At 50.4% G+C, this 19832-nt stretch overlaps 2 protein-coding genes across 3 annotated transcripts in view; both read right to left on the bottom strand.

Annotated features, from left to right (window-relative positions):
• Positions 1-8029, bottom strand: part of CORO1C (coronin 1C) — a 48473-nt gene extending 40444 nt beyond the window's left edge. Inside the window, exon 1 of one of the 2 annotated variants that reach the window (XM_074844325.1) lies at positions 7940-8029. The gene's annotated coding sequence lies outside the window, so the exon portion shown is untranslated. Of the gene's footprint in view, positions 1-6899; positions 6993-7939 lie in introns of those variants that run through there. The other variant, XM_074844324.1, reaches the window with a different exon arrangement.
• A 3897-nt stretch (positions 8030-11926) lies between these two features.
• LOC141931770 (uncharacterized) lies at positions 11927-15882 on the bottom strand. The gene is made up of 2 exons (XM_074844323.1): positions 13880-15882; positions 11927-12207 (listed from the first exon to the last, which is right to left on the bottom strand). Exons 1-2 carry the CDS (start codon positions 15276-15278, stop codon positions 12131-12133), a joined length of 1476 nt encoding a protein of 491 aa, XP_074700424.1. The 5' UTR covers positions 15279-15882; the 3' UTR covers positions 11927-12130.
• Positions 15883-19832: the final 3950 nt, after the last annotated feature.

Below are 19832 nucleotides of genomic sequence, written 5' to 3'. Positions count from 1 at the left end.
TCTCAATTCTCATAGTTGGAACTGGCGCATATTTCTCCAGATTTCCATTTGCTGTCCTGCCAGCTCTTCTGGCCAAGCAGCCTATAATTCAAAGAGTACCATTGTCATTCTGTCCTGTTTCCGTAACATGCAATTTGAAATGAGGGCTGGGGGAGGGAGGAAGGGACTAGAGGAGGCTGAAACTCAAATCCAGATAGCTCAATCTGCTAACTTGATTTTAAATCCCTATCTTGTGGTACCAATTACAGCCCCTCCAACATCTGTTTTAGCAAAGGGTTCCAAGTTCAAACACATTTCCTCTATCCTACAGATGTTCTTTGTCATTGATCCGTTTCAGGCCCAGGCTGCTGTCCTGTGCTGCGGCAGCGTCCCCGGCAGCCACACGCCGTAGCGAAGAGGGCAGCAACCTGGGTGAGCTGGTGTCAAACCCCAAGTGTGACACAGAGCCCATTTCTCACCTCTCTAGGCAGGCAAGGAAAAAAAAAAAGAGACATAGGAAAGCGTATTTAGTTTAGTAAGCAGCTTTAATAAACATTCCTGCTACACTATGGAGAAAGATTTCAGATGCAAGAAGGAAAAACACCTTCCTACACCCACGGGCTGCCTGTGCCAAGGACGAGGGGTGCACCTGTTGTCCCCAGCACTCCCACGGCAGCTCTCCGCCTACCTGACGGGGAGAATCGCACCCCGATCCACACGGGGCAAAGGCTGACTTCTTGGGGAAGGGACCCCCTCAGCTGGGGAGCTTGTTTTCAATAAGGGGCATGAAGAAATACAGCCTGTGTTTGATGACCTTTAAGCTTTACTTACCTGTTGGTTTGACAGTCACATTACTGCACGTGCAACCCACACTTCCAGCCCTTGGAGAGTCCCTGGGGCACTTACAGCAGATCTGGAGGAGACCAGCCAAAACAACAGGCAGTATTACACTGAGATAAGCCCCAGCTGGCTTTTAGGTGATCTTTCATGATTAAGAATTCCCCTAGTAGACCAGAAGATCAATGTGGCAAACACTACATATAAAGAACAAAAAGATAACCTTTATCCCCAAAGAAACATGAGGGAGCAAAGCGAAGAGTACAGAGATAACACACGTGCATCCAAAGCACAGTGGAACAGGAGGCCAAACCAGGGTAGCCCATCTTTAAACAACAGCACCTTAAAACACCATGCAGAAATTTTAACAAATTGCTCCAGAAAGCAGCAGTGGCCAGGAAAAAGATGCTGGAAGGCACAACGACACTCAGCTAGAAGTGTTTTGTGCCTACACTTCATGCTGTGCTAAAGCAGAAGTATATATTGCTGAAGTACGTCTGGCAACTCGTATTTGTCTGAGCTGGCTCAGGATTTTTTCCTGCCTTGCAAACTGATCTCAGCAGATCCAAAACCGAAAATAAACCTTAAAAAAAAATATATATATATTCACTGAAAACTCAAAAAAATTTAATCCACCTCCTGTTGTGAACAAGACAGCTTTGTGCCTGTTTACTCCAACACAGAGTATAATTAATGTAAGTACTGCAGTGCAAAATTAACAGTTGAAAAACCAAGTGTAAGAATGGTCATTTACCTGCACACCCCCCCCCCCCCCGTGTGTGCTGGTGCAAATACAGGAACCATCTGCAAAACAGCAAGTGTACACTTCGTATTATATGCTAGAAGTATTCCCAGCCTAGTACCTGCGAGACCCTGAGCAAAACGCTTAACCTCCCATTTCCCATCTGGAAACGAGGATGTCAATCTGTTTCACACGGGTAACTTCAAGAAACAACTGCATCGCTGACTGGCCACCGTTTGTTGAAAACTGCCAAATAAATGGCAAGCGCATACCCCGAGTCAGTTGGGCGTTCAAGATTCCAGCATGAACTAACAAACCGTGCGGTTTTAGGTATTTAAAATGAAAGGAGGAAAAAAAAAAAAAAGGCAATTTCAAGAGGTAATACTAGCCCTGAGCTGAGTCCCTCGCCATGAGCCTTTGCTGATGACTATCTTCCATATCAAGTGATGATCTGCCCAGCACTGCCAGTTTGCCCTGCTCCCAAGGGACAGAGTGCTTACTACGGCTTGAATTTGTTATTGCCTGCTAATCCCTCGTGGTGCTAATTATACCCATTATCAGTCTGTCTGATTGTGCCTGACGCATGTCCAATATCAAAATGTGCAGTACTGTAGGATGTCAAATCCCTATCAGATTTGCACGGGAAGGGGATGTTTCTAAGGTGATGTTTCAATACAGCAGGTTTATATATTTATGCGAGATAAACAATGGATTTTCAAGGACTCCAGAACACAGTCTCTATGGCAACTATAGGCAGAACTAGGGGGACGGAGGGGGAGGGAGGGAGGGAGGGAGGGAGGGGAAGTTCCCACATTTCTAAATACTCCAAGCAGAGCGATTTGAAGTCCATTTTCCAGGGACTACTTATACCAGGAATTGCAGGTGAAATGTGTTGCCTAGGTTCATACATGGATGCAAATAGTCTAGTTTTAGGCACATTGCTCCCCTCTGGTTTTATGAAATCTGCTCAGGGATATTTGATAAGACTGCAGAAACGGTTGCCTTAATATTCACCTAAGAAAAACTCCGCATAGATTACACACAAAAATGCTACAGCCAGCCAAGATTTGGAGAGCCACAGGGAAACCATGATCCTTCCTAAAGGGAACACCTGGCCTTAAGCGCAGCTCAGCAATGCTCCAGATGAAAGCTGCGAGCTCATCTCGGCGCGCCTGACCGCATCAGGCTTAACCTTAATCCCTTTAAGTCAGATCCCACCACTGTTTTATTTCCACTGCTTTTTCAAATTAAATTATTAAAAGGGAAAACAAGAAAAACCTAATTATGATGGACTGAGAGGCCCAGCTCAATGTCAAACAGAGTCACTATAACCAATTCAACCACATCCAGCTTCTCCCACTGAAAGCCAGACCTCAAAAGTCATTACACGCTCATACAAAAAGCATATTATATATCATTTATTGTTATCATCAACAAAATTGGGATCAGACAAAGAAAATAACGATGAAGAAGCAAAGTGATAATGTTGAAGAAATGCTATCCTCCTATCTCCAATGCAGGCGATTCTACCTTGGTATCTAACTCATTAACGAAGAAGCAAAGCAAAGAGGAAAAAATGGTCAAAGAGCCCAGGTTTTATTCTGTCACCTCTAAACCAAGGAGACCTCTTCTGTCGATGAGCACCAGCAGGCTGGCAACCTTCAAAAGAACAACATGGGTTTTCTTCCCCTTAAGAGGCAGCAGCAGATAACATTTTCATTCTTTCTCTGTCAAGTTCCTTGCTAGTTCCTGACCTACAGAGCAGGACTTTAAAGCTTCTCTAGTATTCCATCACAAAAGCCTTTTCCATTTCAGGAGCACTTTGCAACCCGTTATGAAGATGTCTGCTGTAAAGAGATTACATCTGCCTTATTGGCATGAAGAACTGCACGGGAGAGATGTAAAGTAGAATTATCTATTTGCCTAACAGTCACCTTCTACTTTACAGCTACATTATCACCTCCACTCACATCCAGCCTTTAATTCCGACCAGGTTTGTATTCACCACACAAACCGGTACAGGCACATTCACAACTGAAGGTTGGTAACACAACTACTGGCTGGTATATTCCATGGGGAATCTCTCCAGACAGTTTACTCCTCTGAGGACCATCAGCACCAGACTCGGCATGACAGAGTCCTCCCGCACAAAGCCAGACCTACCGGTGGGACCCCTCGGCCCCGTCACTGCTACGCCAAGAAGCTGAGCAATTCTAGGGTCACCCTGGTATTTTAATGCCTAACACCATCATCTAAAACCACACAAAGTCATGTACTGAATGGTTATAACCTCAAAAAGAAACAAATAATCCATTCTTAGTATAGTTCCTCACGTGAGGAAAAATAGAACAAAGCAATCCTAGTAGCAAATAGAAAGAAATGGCCCAGTAACCGATTCCCAACTATACTGGTATACGCAACACATCCATAATAATCCACTTTCACTGCTAGCTCTCCCGAGTCACTTCAGCTAACCTAAACCTTTTTGCCTTAGTTTTGACCTGGCGTTCACCCCAGCAGTGCCACCACCACCTGCATTTGTGCGTATCATGACAGAAAAAAAGACCAGTTCGCATCCTGTTAGCCTAAAGCCACTGACAAGCTGACTTCTCACGTGTGGCTGCATAACCAGGGTGACTGTGAACCGAAGCTGTAAGCAGCTTCCAATCAGACTAATTTCAGAGTTAACAACCAGAACATAAGCAGACCAAAAATACTAGGTGGGGGAGACTACAGGGAAAGAGCTAGAAGAGAACAGAGACATTTAATTCTTGCTCATATGCCCTGTAAATGCTTAAACTGGGGCACTTCAAATCCTCAGTGAGTTTCTGTTCCAACACATCCTTAGAGAAGGACTGAGATTATCACAAAAGCCTCGGTAAAACAAAAATCAAAACAAACAAATCCATACTTTAAAAGTCAACTGAAAATGTGCCTGTGAGTTTGCCTAAAAGGACATTCCTAGCCCTGGGAGTGGTGCACTGATGACCTCACCAAGCTGCAAACTCGGGCCAGGAAGTGTTTTGCTCATGTCTTCAAAATAGGAAGCTGGCACCCGAGTTATACTCGTCGGAATCGATAATCAAATTAAAACCAATAACATAAATTCTCTTACAGTCAGAACGCAGCGTTGTGCCTTAATGAGCCATTTTATGAAGCCGTCACTAAAGTCTAATATTAAACTTGAACATGATGCATGGAACAGTTACTGAGGACAGATCTCTCAGCGTCCTTTGCTGCATCACTCAGGAAAGCTGATATTTTACCCTTCTGTGCATTCCTTCTCATTGCCATTAAACTGAATCTCTGCCTTTTGCTTGGAGTGAATCCCAGAAGTGACAGATGCAATAAGCATGAAGATTTAACTTGAAAAAATCCAATGATGTTTGAAAAGGCAGCTCACTAGAAGACAGAGTAATGCCAACAGAGAACATGGAGACACACAAATGCTGATTAAAGCAATCCGTATAAAAGGCTACAAGTGACCATCGAAAAATTACTATTATGAAGAGCTATATTAAAACAAACACAAAGCAAATGCTCCCTCACACGTACCCAAGTGCGTCGGGTGTCACCATGGCTACTGAAAATACTAAAAATGTATATACACAAAATTAACACGCGTTGACTTTATCACAACAGTATTTGATCTACTTTTGTGCACACAGTCTTTAGCAAACACGAATATTAGCTGCAATAAAGCGTCTCGGTGAGTGCACAGCCATCTGTTTTTTTCCCCTTGAGCAGAAAAGATGATTCAATGCTTGTTATTCAAATGAAAATCACATATATCCTCTCCTGCCTCACGCACAAGATACCCGCTGTTTTCTCCAGCCATCGCACATCCAGCACATACGGACACGCTTCTCACAGGCCGGGCTGTGCCAGTTCACACCATTTTCCCCACACTTCCAGCAGGCACAGAGCTGCTTCCCACACGTGCTTAGAGAGGCACGCGAAGACAGGGGATAGTGGCAGGTGATTTGGAAACAGCCCAGCCTAAAATTAAACCAGAATCGGTATCAGCAAACTGAAAAAAACAGCCTAGTATATTCAAAATGTCACTCTTTCATTTTGCTGTCATCCTTGGTCTTGCTTATACTAATCCACACGCATGAATAGGCTGAATGGACCTGCTCAAACAAACACGTACAGGACTGAAGCTACAGCTATTAAAAAAACCACACCACTAATGCATATCACTTAACAATAAAACTGCATCAATCAGTTTTACTTTTGTTTCCAGTCAGCTTTCAGTCTTTTTTTTTTTTTTTTTTCCAGACCTGTCTCCTGTGCAGTCACAGCATCACATTGTCTAGAGCGGGGTACTCCTGAACGTTGGTGGGGTTGCACATCGGCTGCTTTTCCGTGCATCGGGAGAGGAGAAGCAGCTAATTTCACAAAGCACAGACAAGCACTAACCTTTAAATTCTGGCCTTTGACATATCTCTATTAAAACAACGTGGCTTTCTGCACAGAAAAAAAAAAGCCCAGGAACATGTCATCCAACCCAGGACTTCACGCATCTCCCGAACAGGCTCAGTAACGGCGTGACACGAAGCATCAAGAAATAAAACACAAAACTCAACCCTCGAGTCATCTTTTGTCCTCTGCAACGTTACACGGTGGCAGCGGGGACGCGGCGCTCCGGGGGAGGGGGACACACACACACACACACACACACACACACGCAGCCACCGGTGCCATCGAGCTGCTGCTGCAGCGCCATGAAAGAAAAAAAGGGGGGGGCAAAAAAAAAAAAAAAAGAAAAACCTGACGAATAAAAGAAAAAAAAAAAGGGGGAGGAAAACCTGGCGAATAAAAAAAAAAATTCCCTCCTTGCAGGAGCAGCCGGGGCTGGCTGCGGGCATCAGGTGTGCGGGGCGCAGGGGGCTGCCCCCGCCGCGGCGGGAGAGCCCGGCCCCGCCTCGGGCTCGTCCCGCCGGCAACCTGCGAGCCCCGGCCGGATGCCGGGAGCCGGCGGCGACCCCGAGCCGCTCCGCTACCTAATAAGGAGGGAACCGGGGCGGGGGGGTGAAGCCCCGGGCTGAGCGCGGCGCCCAACCGCCGGCGCGGGGAGGGCGCTTCCCCCCGCAGGCCCCGGCGCTGACAGCGGCCGCCGCCTCACCAAAAGGCTTGGCGGCAACGGCCGGCCCCGCGCAGGAGGAGCCGGCCCGGCCCGGCCCGGCCCGGCCCGGCCCGGCCGGACCCCCCCCACCCCCGCCTCACCCTCCCGGTGCCCGCCGCCCTCCCGCAGGCACCGCGGCGGGCCGCCCTCCCACCCCCGCTCCCCGGTTCCTCTCTCTCCCCTCATCCCCCCGCCCAGCTCCGTGGCGCGCACCGCGATCCCGAACCGCCTCCCCGCGTCCGCTCCTCAGCCCGGCGGAGCCTCCGCCGCTGCTGCCGCCGCCACCGCCGCCGCCGCCCGACTGACCGACCGACGGCGGCGGGGTGGGGGGGTGGGCGGTGCCGGCGCCAAACCACGCCCCCTCTAGCCACGCCCCCGCCGCCGCGCGCGCGGGCCACGCCCCCTCCTTTACTGGCACCGCGCGTTCGCGGGAGGGGGGTGGGCGGCGGGTGTGAGTGACGGCCCGTTTAGCCAATGGCGGCCCCGCCGCCGCGCTCGCTCGCTTTCGCGCTCTTCCTCCGTGCGCCTCGCGCGCCCCGGCAGCCGCGAGACCCTCCCTGAGGGGACCGGGATCCCCCCCGCGCCTGTCCCCGCTCCCCCTCACAGCCCCGGCGGCGGCGGCGCGGCAGCCCGGTTCCCCTCAGGCGCTTAGCCCCATGCCGGTGACCCCCGCTCTTCGCCAGCCGGCCTCAGGCCTCTTCCCCCACAGGCCCAGCAGCGCTGGGATGGCACCTTCGTCCTCTGCTTTAGCTACCCAAGGTGCGAGCAAAGGGAGGGGTGACCTGGCCAAAGGCCAGGGAGGTTTTTGGGGGCACTACTGCAACGAAACCGAGAATTGCGATGAGTGAAGGCGCAACCCCGCGGATGCGGCTCCTGGTGAGCCCTCGGCCAAGCAGGGCACAGCTAGAGCCTTGCTGTGGGCAAAAGCAACGCTGGAGAAAAGCGACAGCCCTGCAAGAAAAACAACCGCGTCGCCTCGTTTTGTCATGCCGGCTTGCTGGGGCCTGCAGGAAATGGCACTGCCAGCAAGGCGGTGACAAAAGGCGAGCTTAAACCCCTGCTAAAAATCACGCTTCGATGAGAAAAGCAGGACAGCAGCTTGAAACCAAAGGTTCTCCCCGCTGCGCTAGAAGTAAAGCTGCTTCTGGGGATGCTGGCTTATGTGGTTGCAAAGAGGGTTTTTATCTCCGCTGTTCAATGAAAGAAGCTGAGTTATTAGTAAATGACACAGTAAAGAGTAAGAAGGTGAGTACCTGCACAGAAATACCTCAAGGCACGCAGGATAATACCACTCTCAAGGGCTGTGTGTTTCTGTTCCTCCGGGGAACTTGAGGAGCGGATGAGCGATGCTAGATTGGTGCCCACGTTGCGCAGTGTTTACCATACATGGCCAAAACCAAAAGCTAGTCTAGCTTCCTTATACGTTTTGGCCAATATTTGCAAATTCATTTGCATGTGGTTAGGTGCTTAAGGGGCCTAATTTTTCAGGGGAGCGACACACCCCTAACTCCCCTGATAACCCTTCAGAGTTTGGAGAAATATGTGTGTGGTGATGAGCTGAGAACCCTCCTTTTCCCCTGTGAAACTGCGACAGGACTGTGAACTACTCCCTGTTAAGTGATGGCTGGGTGTTAAAACATGCAAAAAGCCTCGCTGATACATGTGTGGTGGTTTTGCTGGTGATTACAGCTGCTGGAAACATCAGATGCCAAAGTAGCTACAAATTAAACAAACAAATGTTATCCAACGTTTTAAACTTTGACACCAGTGTAACCACTGATTCAATAAGCCGGAGTCTCCTACCTAGTGAGCAACACCTTGATAAAAAAATTAGACACCCAAAGATTAGAGTTGCAAGCCTGCATCCCTGCCACGCACTGCCCGCGGCACCAATTACCATGAAATTAATACCTTCCTTCTGAAAGCCAGCCCAGCACACTTACTCTCCACCCTCCTCCCTCAAACAATCTCTTTAAAGCTAAAAAAGAAGAAAACAAAAGCAGTTTGGCAGCCTCGCAGCAGACCTGCAGGTAATCTGTAGTTCAGTGGGTTTGGGCTGTGATTCATATTTTCCACGTAGGTACGTGACTTGCTGAAGGTCACACAATGAGTCAGTGATAGAATTGAGTGTCTTGACTGCCAGTCCCACGGCCACTAATTTATTAGGAGTCTCAAACCTGTGCATGTGGCTTAAAACTTTATGAAAAACTATTAATAAAAGCATATAAAATCATACCTAAAAATACACATATGTATAGCTCCTTCTAGCTCAAAAGAGTGGGCAAGCTTGAAATGATATTTTAATCATGTACCAGGCGATGCTTTACCCTGGATTGGAAAAGAGCGAAGGCAGCAGTACCCAGCACTACGCAACAGCTTGGAAGAGCAACCAAGGAAGATTTTTGGCATCCATCTAAAAAGAGAGCGACGCACAGAAGACGCGCAGTGAAATTTGTCCTGAGAAATCTGACTGACAGCTAATCCTCTCCATAACTGCCACCCAAACGGTCGGTTCCTGGCTCGCACCGGCGCGGCAGGGACGGACGCTCCTGCGGCGCAGCTCGCTTGACATGGCGTTGGAAGAGTCACAAAGGACGGACTCAGAAGGAAACGATACCTGTTGAATTTTCGCTAGTGCTTCCTTAAAGGTTTCGATGGAAATGCTCCAAAGATCACTCGGATCCCGACCTGGATTAATGAGCCATTTAGATGGCAGCGGCTCACCGTACAAGGCAATGAAGAAATGGCACACATTTCAGGCTGAAGTCTTCATCAACAGAAGGAATGGCTAAGCTTTACACATGCCTCTGCTTCCACTGTAAACAGTAATCTTCATCACTTCAGCTAAATAACATCATTCTAACAAACAGGACTTAAATTATAGGCAGAGTGATGTAAGCCTAACAGCTTGTCAAAATATGTCACAAATTCTAATTTTTGCAAAGGAAAATATCCTATTACCAAATGCTTGCAGCTACAGGAACCATACAACAAAGTTTGTCCTTCTATTTTATCAGTACCAGCAAGCCTGATTATTAAATGTTGCAGAAAAGATTCAGAATTTATTCAAAAATACATTTCACTAGTTTTACCCATCCCACATATTTTACCCTCTGCTACATCGACGCACGATTGCTGCAGTCAGTCTATCTCACAGTCTTTATACGGAAACAGCCCCGTGTCTGCAGACTCCACCTCTGAAACTTATGTCAGCAGCTAAATTTAGCTTCCTTGCAAATATGCATCGATTCCATCGCTGCAATAAATCACGCTGGTTTGTTCCTGTGATGATCTTGACATGCCTTATAAGTAATGCGTTCGGTATGCCCTGCAGCCTTCCTTGCCCATGGGGTGTTATTAGTTAAAAAAGGTAAAGAAAGACACAGACACCTGAGGCACCTCTTTCTAGGAGAAATTTTGATGGCTTCTTTGGCCTTCAGCTGATATTATGCAACTTGGCTCTGAGCAATCTTAGATGGACGGCAAACCCAGTCATTCAGAACCAGTAAAGTCACTCGAGGGATGAATTTGTCACGAACATTTCAATTTGCTTAAATCCTCATTGCTAAATATATTCTGAATTAAGGAAAACAGCTTAGGGAGGGTTTAGAGAGATCAGCAATTTAAAGTCCTGTTATTTTGCAGCTTAACTTCTAAATCACATAAAATATGCCAGACACAACAGTTTGTGTTTTGGCCCTTGGGTTTGCAGATATCCAAGTTATACAACTTTTAAAGGAAATTTGTGTCCACTATTTATCTATTTATTTCTTGAAGCCTTTTGATTTATTATTATACTTAAACAACTTTACAGGAAGCACGAGGTTCTCCCACTTGAAGGTTGGCTATTTTTATATTTCTTCTCCTACGGCTCTCGTGATTTAGGTAGGCAAGGCCAGATTCAGCTGCTCCCGTTGAAATCGGTGATGTGATCTTATGTTTCACTTAACATTACTGGAATGTCGGGCTTTTTTTATGCAGGGAAATCTGAATTGATGGCAATGAAAAACAAAAACAACCAAGCCATCTTCTGTGCATGGAATAGCATTAGATTTACTCTTTTCGCCTCAACATCCGTTGGACACATCGTGAATGGCAAGGGTGGCTTTATTAAACTGCCCACAAGCCTGGCTTTTAAGGGACATTTCAATGATCATCAAAACGTTGAGCAGCTGCCAAGACAAAATTGTACTAACAGCCACCACGGAACAGCTCTCGATTATGGCTAATCAATTCTGTCTCTTGGACGGGATTACGTGCTCTGCCCAGGGAAGCGTTGCCCTGTGCTGATCTGTTCCCCAGATCCAGCAAAGCATTTGCCTGGAGAGAGAGTGAGAGAGCAGAATCCATTTGGTTTGGCCTTATTCAATCCTTGGCCAGAAAGGGGAGCTGTAGAATTACGGAATGAAGATAAGGAGAGCAATATGTTCAATCAGATTTTTAAAATAACAGCCAAGAAGGGATTAGTGTGTGAGAGTGTATTAGAGCGTGCGGACAGGGAGGGAAGAGGAACACGTGAATTAAAGCAGAGGGTGAGGAGTCAGCACCCCTTAGGTTTAATCCCGGGTCTGTTCCACCTTCCTGCGAGACATCGAACGAGTCCCTGCGCTACTTCCAGACCCAGTAAATGGGGGTCAGATCGCAAGCCCCCTCCCCAAAGGGTAACAGAAATCCGCTGTGGTGAGCGAGCGCTTGCAATGGCATCATTTGCGTGCTGCTTGGGACGGACGGAAGGCGCTGGAGATTGATAAGGAAGAATAACTGAACATTAGATCAGGATGGATATTAATAATTTATGCTATTGTTATTAATGATTTACAATACATTTCATAAAGCACATTTATTGCTGCATATACACACGCTCACGCATGTCCTATGCAGTAATGCAGATGTCATACACATCCCTGCCAGCTCCTCTATAGGAAAGGCACAGAAATCTGGGCTGCCCTCAGGTTTTGCAGAGAAAGGAAATCTCTAAATTAATTTCCAGCTAGTCTGTTTCCTCATGTATTTTTCTTCATCATTGTACAGGACCGTAAAGTATATTTTTCTTTCTTTTTTCCCATTTTTGCGATAAAAGGGAGGTGGTCCCAATACCTAATTAAAATGCTGGGACACCAAATAAAAATGAAGCAATTAGTTGCAACAGATGGGATTTTCTTTGTTGCTATCTTCACTACACCAGATGATTAGCTAGGAAGAGAGAGACAAGAAAACAGAACACAAAAAAAAAAAAAAAGTAAAAAGCAAGCTATATTTTATTTACAACATGAATAACCTGGGATTCACACTTCCTATCTTTCTGAATAGCAGAAAAAAATTAGCCAGGCACCACATAACGAGCAGGGGCTTTGAGCAGCGAGCGGTGACGTGAGGCTTGGCGCTGTGATTCCTGCAGCACTCCGTGTTACACTCATCACATATCCTAGTCTTGGCCTTGTTATTCAGCCAGTTTTGAATCCTTGTACCGTCTTGTTCTGTTTCTCTCCCTGCTGTCTAGGATCAAGTTGGACCAAAGGTGCTGGAAAAGTCAGAGGTACAAGAAAGGAATCGTATAACGGTAAGTATATGCGAGATGTTCGTGTTCAGTTAGGCGGTATGACAGCTGGGAAGATGTATGTTTAGGAACAGATTTTTTAAAAAAACAACAGGATATAGCAAAATGAGAAGCTATTCCTGCTCTTCTTTATTGCAACATTTTCACAGTTCAGCACTGGAATAGATTGTCTTGACCCTCCCTCCCTATTTCTCCTGAAGAACAAGCAGGTCAACACCTGTCAGGAGTGATTTAGCTGTAGCCAGCATTGCCTTAGGGATGGAGCCCCATTTCCTGCAGTCCCTTCTCACCCCCTTCCTCTGTAAGATCACCTACTGCATCCGCCTGCTCCTTCTATTCCCTGCAAAGGAGCCATGCCTCACTGCTGATGGAAACATCCCTCGGCTGAGCTGGCTGGTGAAAACACGCCATGTCAGCCCTACCACTGAATCAGGCGAATCTCCCACTTGAGGAGCGGAGAGGCTGCGTCGCTCCAGACACCCTGATAACGCCAGTACTAGCCCTGCTCACGTACGGAGCCCGAGTCTGTCAGATGGCACATAGTTTGCAATGACAAATATTTCACAACCCTATTTCTTTGCATCGTGAGAATGATCATGTGTCTTCAGATGCTTCCTGACAGGATAGGATCTATTTTTCATCGCTGTAAGGCTTTTTGTTATCACTCACTCACACACACACACAAACTCTGTGGCAATGTTCATATTCTGACTCGGTTTTGTGACTTCTGCGAACGAGAGTAATTGACAGCACAATGTACCAAGCATGGTGGGATAATCACACCTATTTTTTAAGTAAACATGCTATTCAATTCAAAGCTAGCATAGATTTCCTGTGCCTTAACACGTTTATTCTCCCTTATAAGGAAATCCACAATCACAGATTGTCAATAAACAGAAGATGCAAGTCAACCAGCGTGGGTCGACACGTCCTTGCAGGATCCAAACTTCCAAACACCCATTTCTAACCTCTCCCTGTTTCTGCACAACTGCCGTTTTACCCGTAAAATTTCAACAATGTTCATTTATCCGTAGTTTTTCGGTCAAAGGGTTTCCAAGTTGATGTCATTCTTCTGAAAGGCTTATTCAGCTAAGTCACAGCGCGGGAGAAAAAGAACCTAAAGAAAATAAAGCCTCCTTTCTGTGCCATAACTAAAATAAAATGATATTGGCTCACCCAGTGCCTAGAGAGACAAAGGCGAATAATCACACATGACAGTGGGAGAAACTATCGTATGGGCACTTCTGCATTGCATCTATCCATCAGAAGCAGTATAGGAGTACTGGATATTATACTTATTTATATACAGGAGAGTCTTCAAAAGCAAATGTCTTACAAAACAGTTTCACTGCAAGAAGTACTTTTATCAAGCGGACAGTAGACGTGAAGCAACACCTGATTTTTGTCCTGCCTGGTTACGACCGTAGATCACTAAACGTGCCCCGAGCGCATCCCATCTGTTGCTTGGCTGTGACAAGGCAGCTATTTTCTGAAAAGCCTCCCAACCGCCGTGTTCCCACCTCCCCTCGCCGCCAGCCCGGGGCTGCAGCGTGCTCCGGAGCCACCCTGGCCCCACGGCACCGCGAGGCAGAGCCAGGGGTGCCAGCCCGCCCCTGGCAGAGCCGTCAAGCCTCACCTTTTCTGGCAGCGCTGGGCGGTGGCGTCGCTGCCTTCCCCTCCGCTGCCTTGGGCTTTTCAAATGTTTTCTTTGCGTCGGCAACTTTAAGCACTTTCTCATCCTCCTGACTCTTCCTCCCCTTCCGCTCGGGCTCCTCCGAGCCCCCTCCTCCTGCAGTCCTGCCTCCAGTTAGCTGCTCCACGCCTGCAGCTGCCCACTGCTCCTTGGCAGGCTTCACTGCATCGCTGCGGGGCTCCAGCAGTGCCTCCGTCATCGCCACAGTCTTGCTCATACTCAAAGCCAGGCTCTCTTTGCTGTGGGACCTGACAGGAGGGGCTGGTGGGGTTTTTTGCTGGCTGTATGAATCGAGTATCCCTGCATTTGCTTCACCTCCGAGCTGTTGCCTGCTCTCAAGGAGCTGGCTGCTGCTGTGTCTCGAAAGCTTTTCAGTGCCTCTAGCCACCGAAGCATAATTTGCAACCGCAGAGACCATCTTCTCGAGGCTCTTCGCTACCTGCTTGTCTGGCTCGGGCTTCCTGGCCGAATCCTCCTCGCTGCTCTGGCCGTTCTGGCAAAGGTCCGGAGCACTGTCAGGCCGGGGGGTGAAGCTCACCGCCTGCCTGAAGCTTTCAGCTGCCTTGCTGCTTTCTCTGGGGACGTAGGAAACAGATGTTGTTGCCTCCTGTTTGCTTTGCAAAATGTAATCCATGAGCATGGCGTTTCGCTCGAAGCTATCTGACCTGATGGGGACACTCGGCTTGTTTCTCTCTGAGGGAGAGTTCAGGGTCAGTTTATTCACTTGCCTGCTCTCTGCACTGCTTTCAGAGTCTGAACGGCTTATCTGCCTCCTCAGGACTCCTTGGAAAGAGTTGAGCCTGTTTAGGCTCGGACTTGCCGCTTTCCCATCCCCTGGGTAGCTCTCCTGAATCACAGGTACCTTGTGCTCTGCCGCTTCCCATTCCTCCTCTGGTTCTGCTTCTGCTTCTTCGATCAGGCGCCTGTACTCGCTCTCCTCCAGCCTGTACACCACCGGCTTCACCGTCCGGCCCGTGCCCACTTGCCGGTGCCCGATCTCCATTTTGTACACTTTTGGAGGGGCTTCTCCCTCCTCCCCTCTCCCGCACCCTGTCGACACGGGGTGCTCTTCCAAGCACAGGTCCCCTGCCAGCCCCCCCTGCCCTCTCTGCCCGCTGCTGCTCATCTCTGACTTCTTGGCAGGGGCTGGTGTGTCGCTGCTGGGGTCGGGAAGGTCTCCCCTCTCCAGCCTGTGCCCCAGGCCCTCCTGGCCGAGTTGCAGCCGAGTATAATCCTCACACGTCCCCGCAGAGGCTCCCCGGGAAGTAGCGCAGTCTCTCCCCCTCGCCTTACTTGTGTCATCCCGTAAATATCCGTAGTACTGCCAGGTGGAGGCTTCCATGGCCGGCAGCTCAGTCACCGTAATTCCTTAATTCCTGGTCCAAATGCTTTGAAAGTGGCCAGCCAAGATTTCTCCCCACCTTGGGTCCCGGCAGACTTTCAGCACCGCCTTCTCCTTCCTCCACTACTGGGAGAGACAGAGGCAGCTTGGAAGCCTCCGTGCCTGGGTCATGTGAACCGGCGGTTTTTAGCCTCATGGCCAGCAGAGATGAAAATGCACGTTGGCACGATGGAGCCCATCCTCTGTGGCAGGGCAGGAGGCTCTCTCCTAACACAACAGCTGTCAGAGTTGATGCTACGCTGGTCCCTACCCAAATATATCCCACCTGAATAACTGCAAAAGAACCCCCCGGCTTCTAATTCACTGGTCCACAGCACTTTCCGGGCAGGACTTGCTGCCCATCTGCATCTTTCTTCAGGGACTCTCCTCTTTTCCCCAACCTGCCGCGGCAATAACTCCCTATGCTCCCGTGCAGCAATCCTCCCTGGCTTCCCTCCGATCTCGCTGCTTCCCCAGTGATTTGCTGCGGCTCATCTGGGCAGGATCACCTCCCTCAGCTCCTCCGTGGGTTCCCCGGAGAGTTTGCAAACCCGCAGCCGTGCCCCTGGCGCTCTTCCCTGCCTCCCTGCCCCGCGCCTGACGGACGCAGAGCTCCTTCCTTGGAAGCGGCGCGCAGCCTTGGTCTGCGTCCCAGTGTTTCGGGGAAGAGATACCGCCTGCACCGAGCACGCAGGGCAGAGCCTGATCGGCTGGAATGATCTGTGGGAATATGTTATTGCTAAAGGAGTTGCTGTGACATAGAAAAGACCGCCCGAGATAAACAGAGAAGCCCGACAGCAGCCTCAGAAACAAGTTTCCCTGAGGAGACTCCAAAACACAACTTAGCAAAATTCCCTATTAACGCTTCGGGCATTTCTCTAAACAACCCTCCGAGCAGAAAGTTCCTCCCTTTGGATAATCCTTCTGCCAAACGGGCTCCCGTGGACTCTCCGGAAGGAGGGGGAGCAGGAGAGCTGGAGGGTTTTAATCCGTTTATACACAGCCGGGATGCCTGGCATTGCAGCGAGCCGCCCCAGCAGCTCTTCCCCAGTGCTTTGCCTTTTATGGTGCACGAGGTGCCGGCTGCCCGATCCCAATCCCACGGCAGTATCCCGAAGTGGGATGCAGAAAAACACCTAGATGGTCCCACACCTCCGGGGTGCTGGGGCTGAGCTGAGTGCTGCTTCCCAGCAGCAGCTGAGTTTACCCCAAGATCACCCCGAAGAGTTTGCAAACAGCCCCCAGCGACCTGCGCCCCGGCCCCAGGCAAACAGCATGGGTGGGGCTGGAAAAGCCTCCCAGGGCCTCAGCCAGAGTCGCCCAGGATCCCGGCAGCCCCCAGCACAGCCGACGCGCTCACACGGGCGGCGTGGGTGACGCATGGACCACTGGCTCTCCCGATGCCACCCCCCATCCCCTGTGCCAGCCACCATCAAGGGATGACGGTTACCCCGGCCCTTATCAGCCCAGGAGCCAGCCAGGCCCACGCTTGCAGGGACAGTTTTTTATCAATGCACGTTGCAGAGCTGCTCTGCAGCAAGACAAAACGCCATTTGTTACCACTGGAAGTTTTAAATCCCTGCTGAGGCTGCCCAAAACAAACACAACCACTTCCCAGCAGGACCAGGGCCGGGCTCCCAAGCCGAACTGGGAGCAGGCGATACTCCCCGCCAACACCAGTGGTGTTGGGGACCAATCCCCCCAGGTAGTGAAATGCTGCGGCAAGATTTGCTGACATCATGTGAGGGACAAATTTTTAAAGCCACGTCACCTCTCCGGGGGATAAACTCACCAGACTCAGGCATGCTTGACGTTGGCACAATGAGCTGATCAATAATTCGGGGTTCTTCCCCTTGCGCCAACACCCTTGCCAAAGCCAAATACACTCTAAGTTTCTCACAAACCCTCATGATTTGGAGATATCACCCTGATTTTTTTGGCTTGGCCTGCGTGGGGATGGTAGAGCCCAGGATGGGTTGTTGGACCTGGGTTTGTCCTGCCCCACAGCCTTTTGCACCGCTTTCCTGCGAGCTGCTTGTTAAACACTCAGGACAGTCTGACACGGGAGCAACGTGGTTTCTGCTCCTGAACCGTCTGCATAAAAGGAAATGGCAGCTGCAGCAACGTCGTGGCTGCTGCCCCATCCTTCAAAGCAGAGAGGAAGAGACTTTTAGGGAATATGCAATGCCCAGGGCAAGGGCCGAGGCTGGAGCAAACCCGACCGGCTCTTCAGCCGCTCCCCGGCCGAGCAGCAGAGCTGTGGTGAAGCCATCCGAAATGTGTGTGTGTGTGCGTGTGTGCGTGCATGCGGAGGGACCTGCCACCGCAGGAACTCTGGCAGCAGCACGTTTGCAATGGCTGAGCAGAGAGGGAACCGCGCTGGCAGCGTGGCTCAGCCCGCGCCCACTGCAGCAACCAGCTTGTCTCCCATCGGCAGCACCGACTCTCAGCTTCTGCTTAGAAAAATATTTACATTTCTACCTCTTCAGAGGCCAGCGTGGCCATCCAGCCACCACCCAGTGTAAATAGACACAGAGGCATCACAGAATCATCTCGGTTGGAAAGGACCTTGAAGCTCCTCCAGTCCAAGCATTAACCTCACACTGACCGTTCCCAACTACACCAGATCCCTCAGCGCTGGGTCAACCCGACTCTTCAACCCCTCCAGGGATGGGGACTCCCCCCCTGCCCTGGGCAGCCCATTCCAACGCCCAACAGCCCCTTCTGCAAAGAAATCCTTCTTAAGAGCCAGTCTGACCCTGCCCTAAAACCCTGGGGCTGCAGGCAGCTGGAGACCCGCTGCCGCTGCAGCAGCTTCTGCCCTTTGCTGCGGTGGGCTGATGGTGCCGAGGTGCAGCTGTGGCCCTTTGTTTCCTTCCTGTTGCTTTTCTGTGCATGTCACTTTGTTCACCAAACCCAGCCTTGCTCACCTGCCAAACCCAATCTTTTCCCCCAATAGCATCGTGACAATATCTGCTCACACCCCTCTGGTCACCCAACCTCAACGTGAAACTGGGAAACGCTGGTAGGGAACCATCCTCCCCCCATCAGGGGCAAAGAACGGAGTTGGAGGGTCCTCGAGGGGGTCTGCTCCTTTCTGATCACTGCTCGGGACCAGCCAGACCTCGCCTCTTCCCACCAGCCCAGTCCCAACCAGGTGAGCACCCAGCGCCAGGCTGCCCCCGCCATGATTTGCCCACAGAGACTTCACGCTCAGGCATCTCCTTTCGCCAGCAAGGCTATAAATAAACCCTCCGACGGTCGCTGGAGAGAATTTGTGTTGCTCCAGATGTTGCCTGGCTTTGCCATAGCAACATCACAACAGGATGTAACATTCGTCATAACTAGAATCGTGCCGTAAAGAAGCCACTTTCAATCCTAACAAAAAAAAAAACAAAAAAAAAACCCAAAAGACACACAAACTCACCGGCAGTCCCAGGGCACCCTCCAGTCATCTCACAGTCCTCTCGTGGTGCCTCTCTAACATATAACCCTGACACACAAACCCGCCAACGGCTACGGCAGGGAGATCTCCATCTTTGGGAAGCCGAGATGAGCAGGGAGCGTCGTCTTGTGAATCTGCCAAGGGAAGTGTGAATTAAATGAGCCAACAGCAAACATCTGACCCCAAAATGGCAGCGGCTGAGGGACAGACTTTGTCCCAAGGACCTCAGAAGCTCTTGTCTGCCCAGACCGCAGCGCTGGGGCTCCTGGCTCAGTGCAAGAGCTTCCAGCTCTGCTGCGGCTCAGCGCTGGAGAGAGTTAACCCCGGGGTGTAAAAGCCGTACACACACACACACACACACTCGCTCCCACTGATTTCCTTCGTGTGTCATCACATAAGCGTGTCTGGGCAACTCTCAGGAGGCCTTGACACAAAGCCAAGCACTCTGTGCCGGGCGACTCAGCCCAGGGTCTCTGTCCTCCATCAGGGCAGTGTCAGATGTTGGTTCCAGCTCCTGAAGCTGCAGCTCCCGCAGCGGGTACCTGCCCGCACAGCGACAGCCCGGCTCAGCACCCCGCTCCCACCGCCAGGCCAGAGCCACACGGCGCCAGGACATGCCCTCAGGTGTGAGAAAAAGACCAAACACCCCCCCCCCCCAAACCCACCCCAGGGAGGGCTCCATCCTCCATCATTCACAGATTATTTTCCCAGCCGGTGTGCGAGTCCCTGCCAAGCTGTGAGCACAGCCCAGAAATGCGCTGGTGACACGAAGCGGCATCATCCAGCACGTGTCACACGGGGCTCCAGGGCGATGCTCAGCTGCGAGGTGAAAGGAAAATGTCCCCCACCCCCTCACTGTCACGCGCCCTTATCGCACCGGAATCAAACCCGGCCTCTGCTAAGGCTGCGGCAGGACTTAAATCACTTAGTTCACCCCAAAAAGTTTGCGCCGGAGCTCTGCACACACGAGGAGTTGGTAAATTAGCAGCAAGTGCTGGTTCCTGCCCAGGCCCGGCTGGTTGGACCCGTCGAGAAGGTTCCTGCTCCTCGGGGCGGCCGGGCTAGGTGGC

This window comes from Strix aluco, chromosome 18 (assembly GCF_031877795.1).
Source record: "Strix aluco isolate bStrAlu1 chromosome 18, bStrAlu1.hap1, whole genome shotgun sequence".
Taxonomy (NCBI): domain Eukaryota; kingdom Metazoa; phylum Chordata; class Aves; order Strigiformes; family Strigidae; genus Strix; species Strix aluco.
This window is presented reverse-complemented; position numbering and strand designations above follow the sequence as displayed.

Coding starts and splice junctions, on each gene's coding strand:
- LOC141931770 (XM_074844323.1), bottom strand. CDS start 15,278: ATGGAAGCCTCCACCTGGCAGTACTACGGATATTTACGGGATGACACA. Junction 12,208..13,879: donor GCCCAGCGCTGCCAGAAAAG/GTGAGGCTTGAC, acceptor TGACTTTTCCAG/CACCTTTGGTCCAACTTGAT.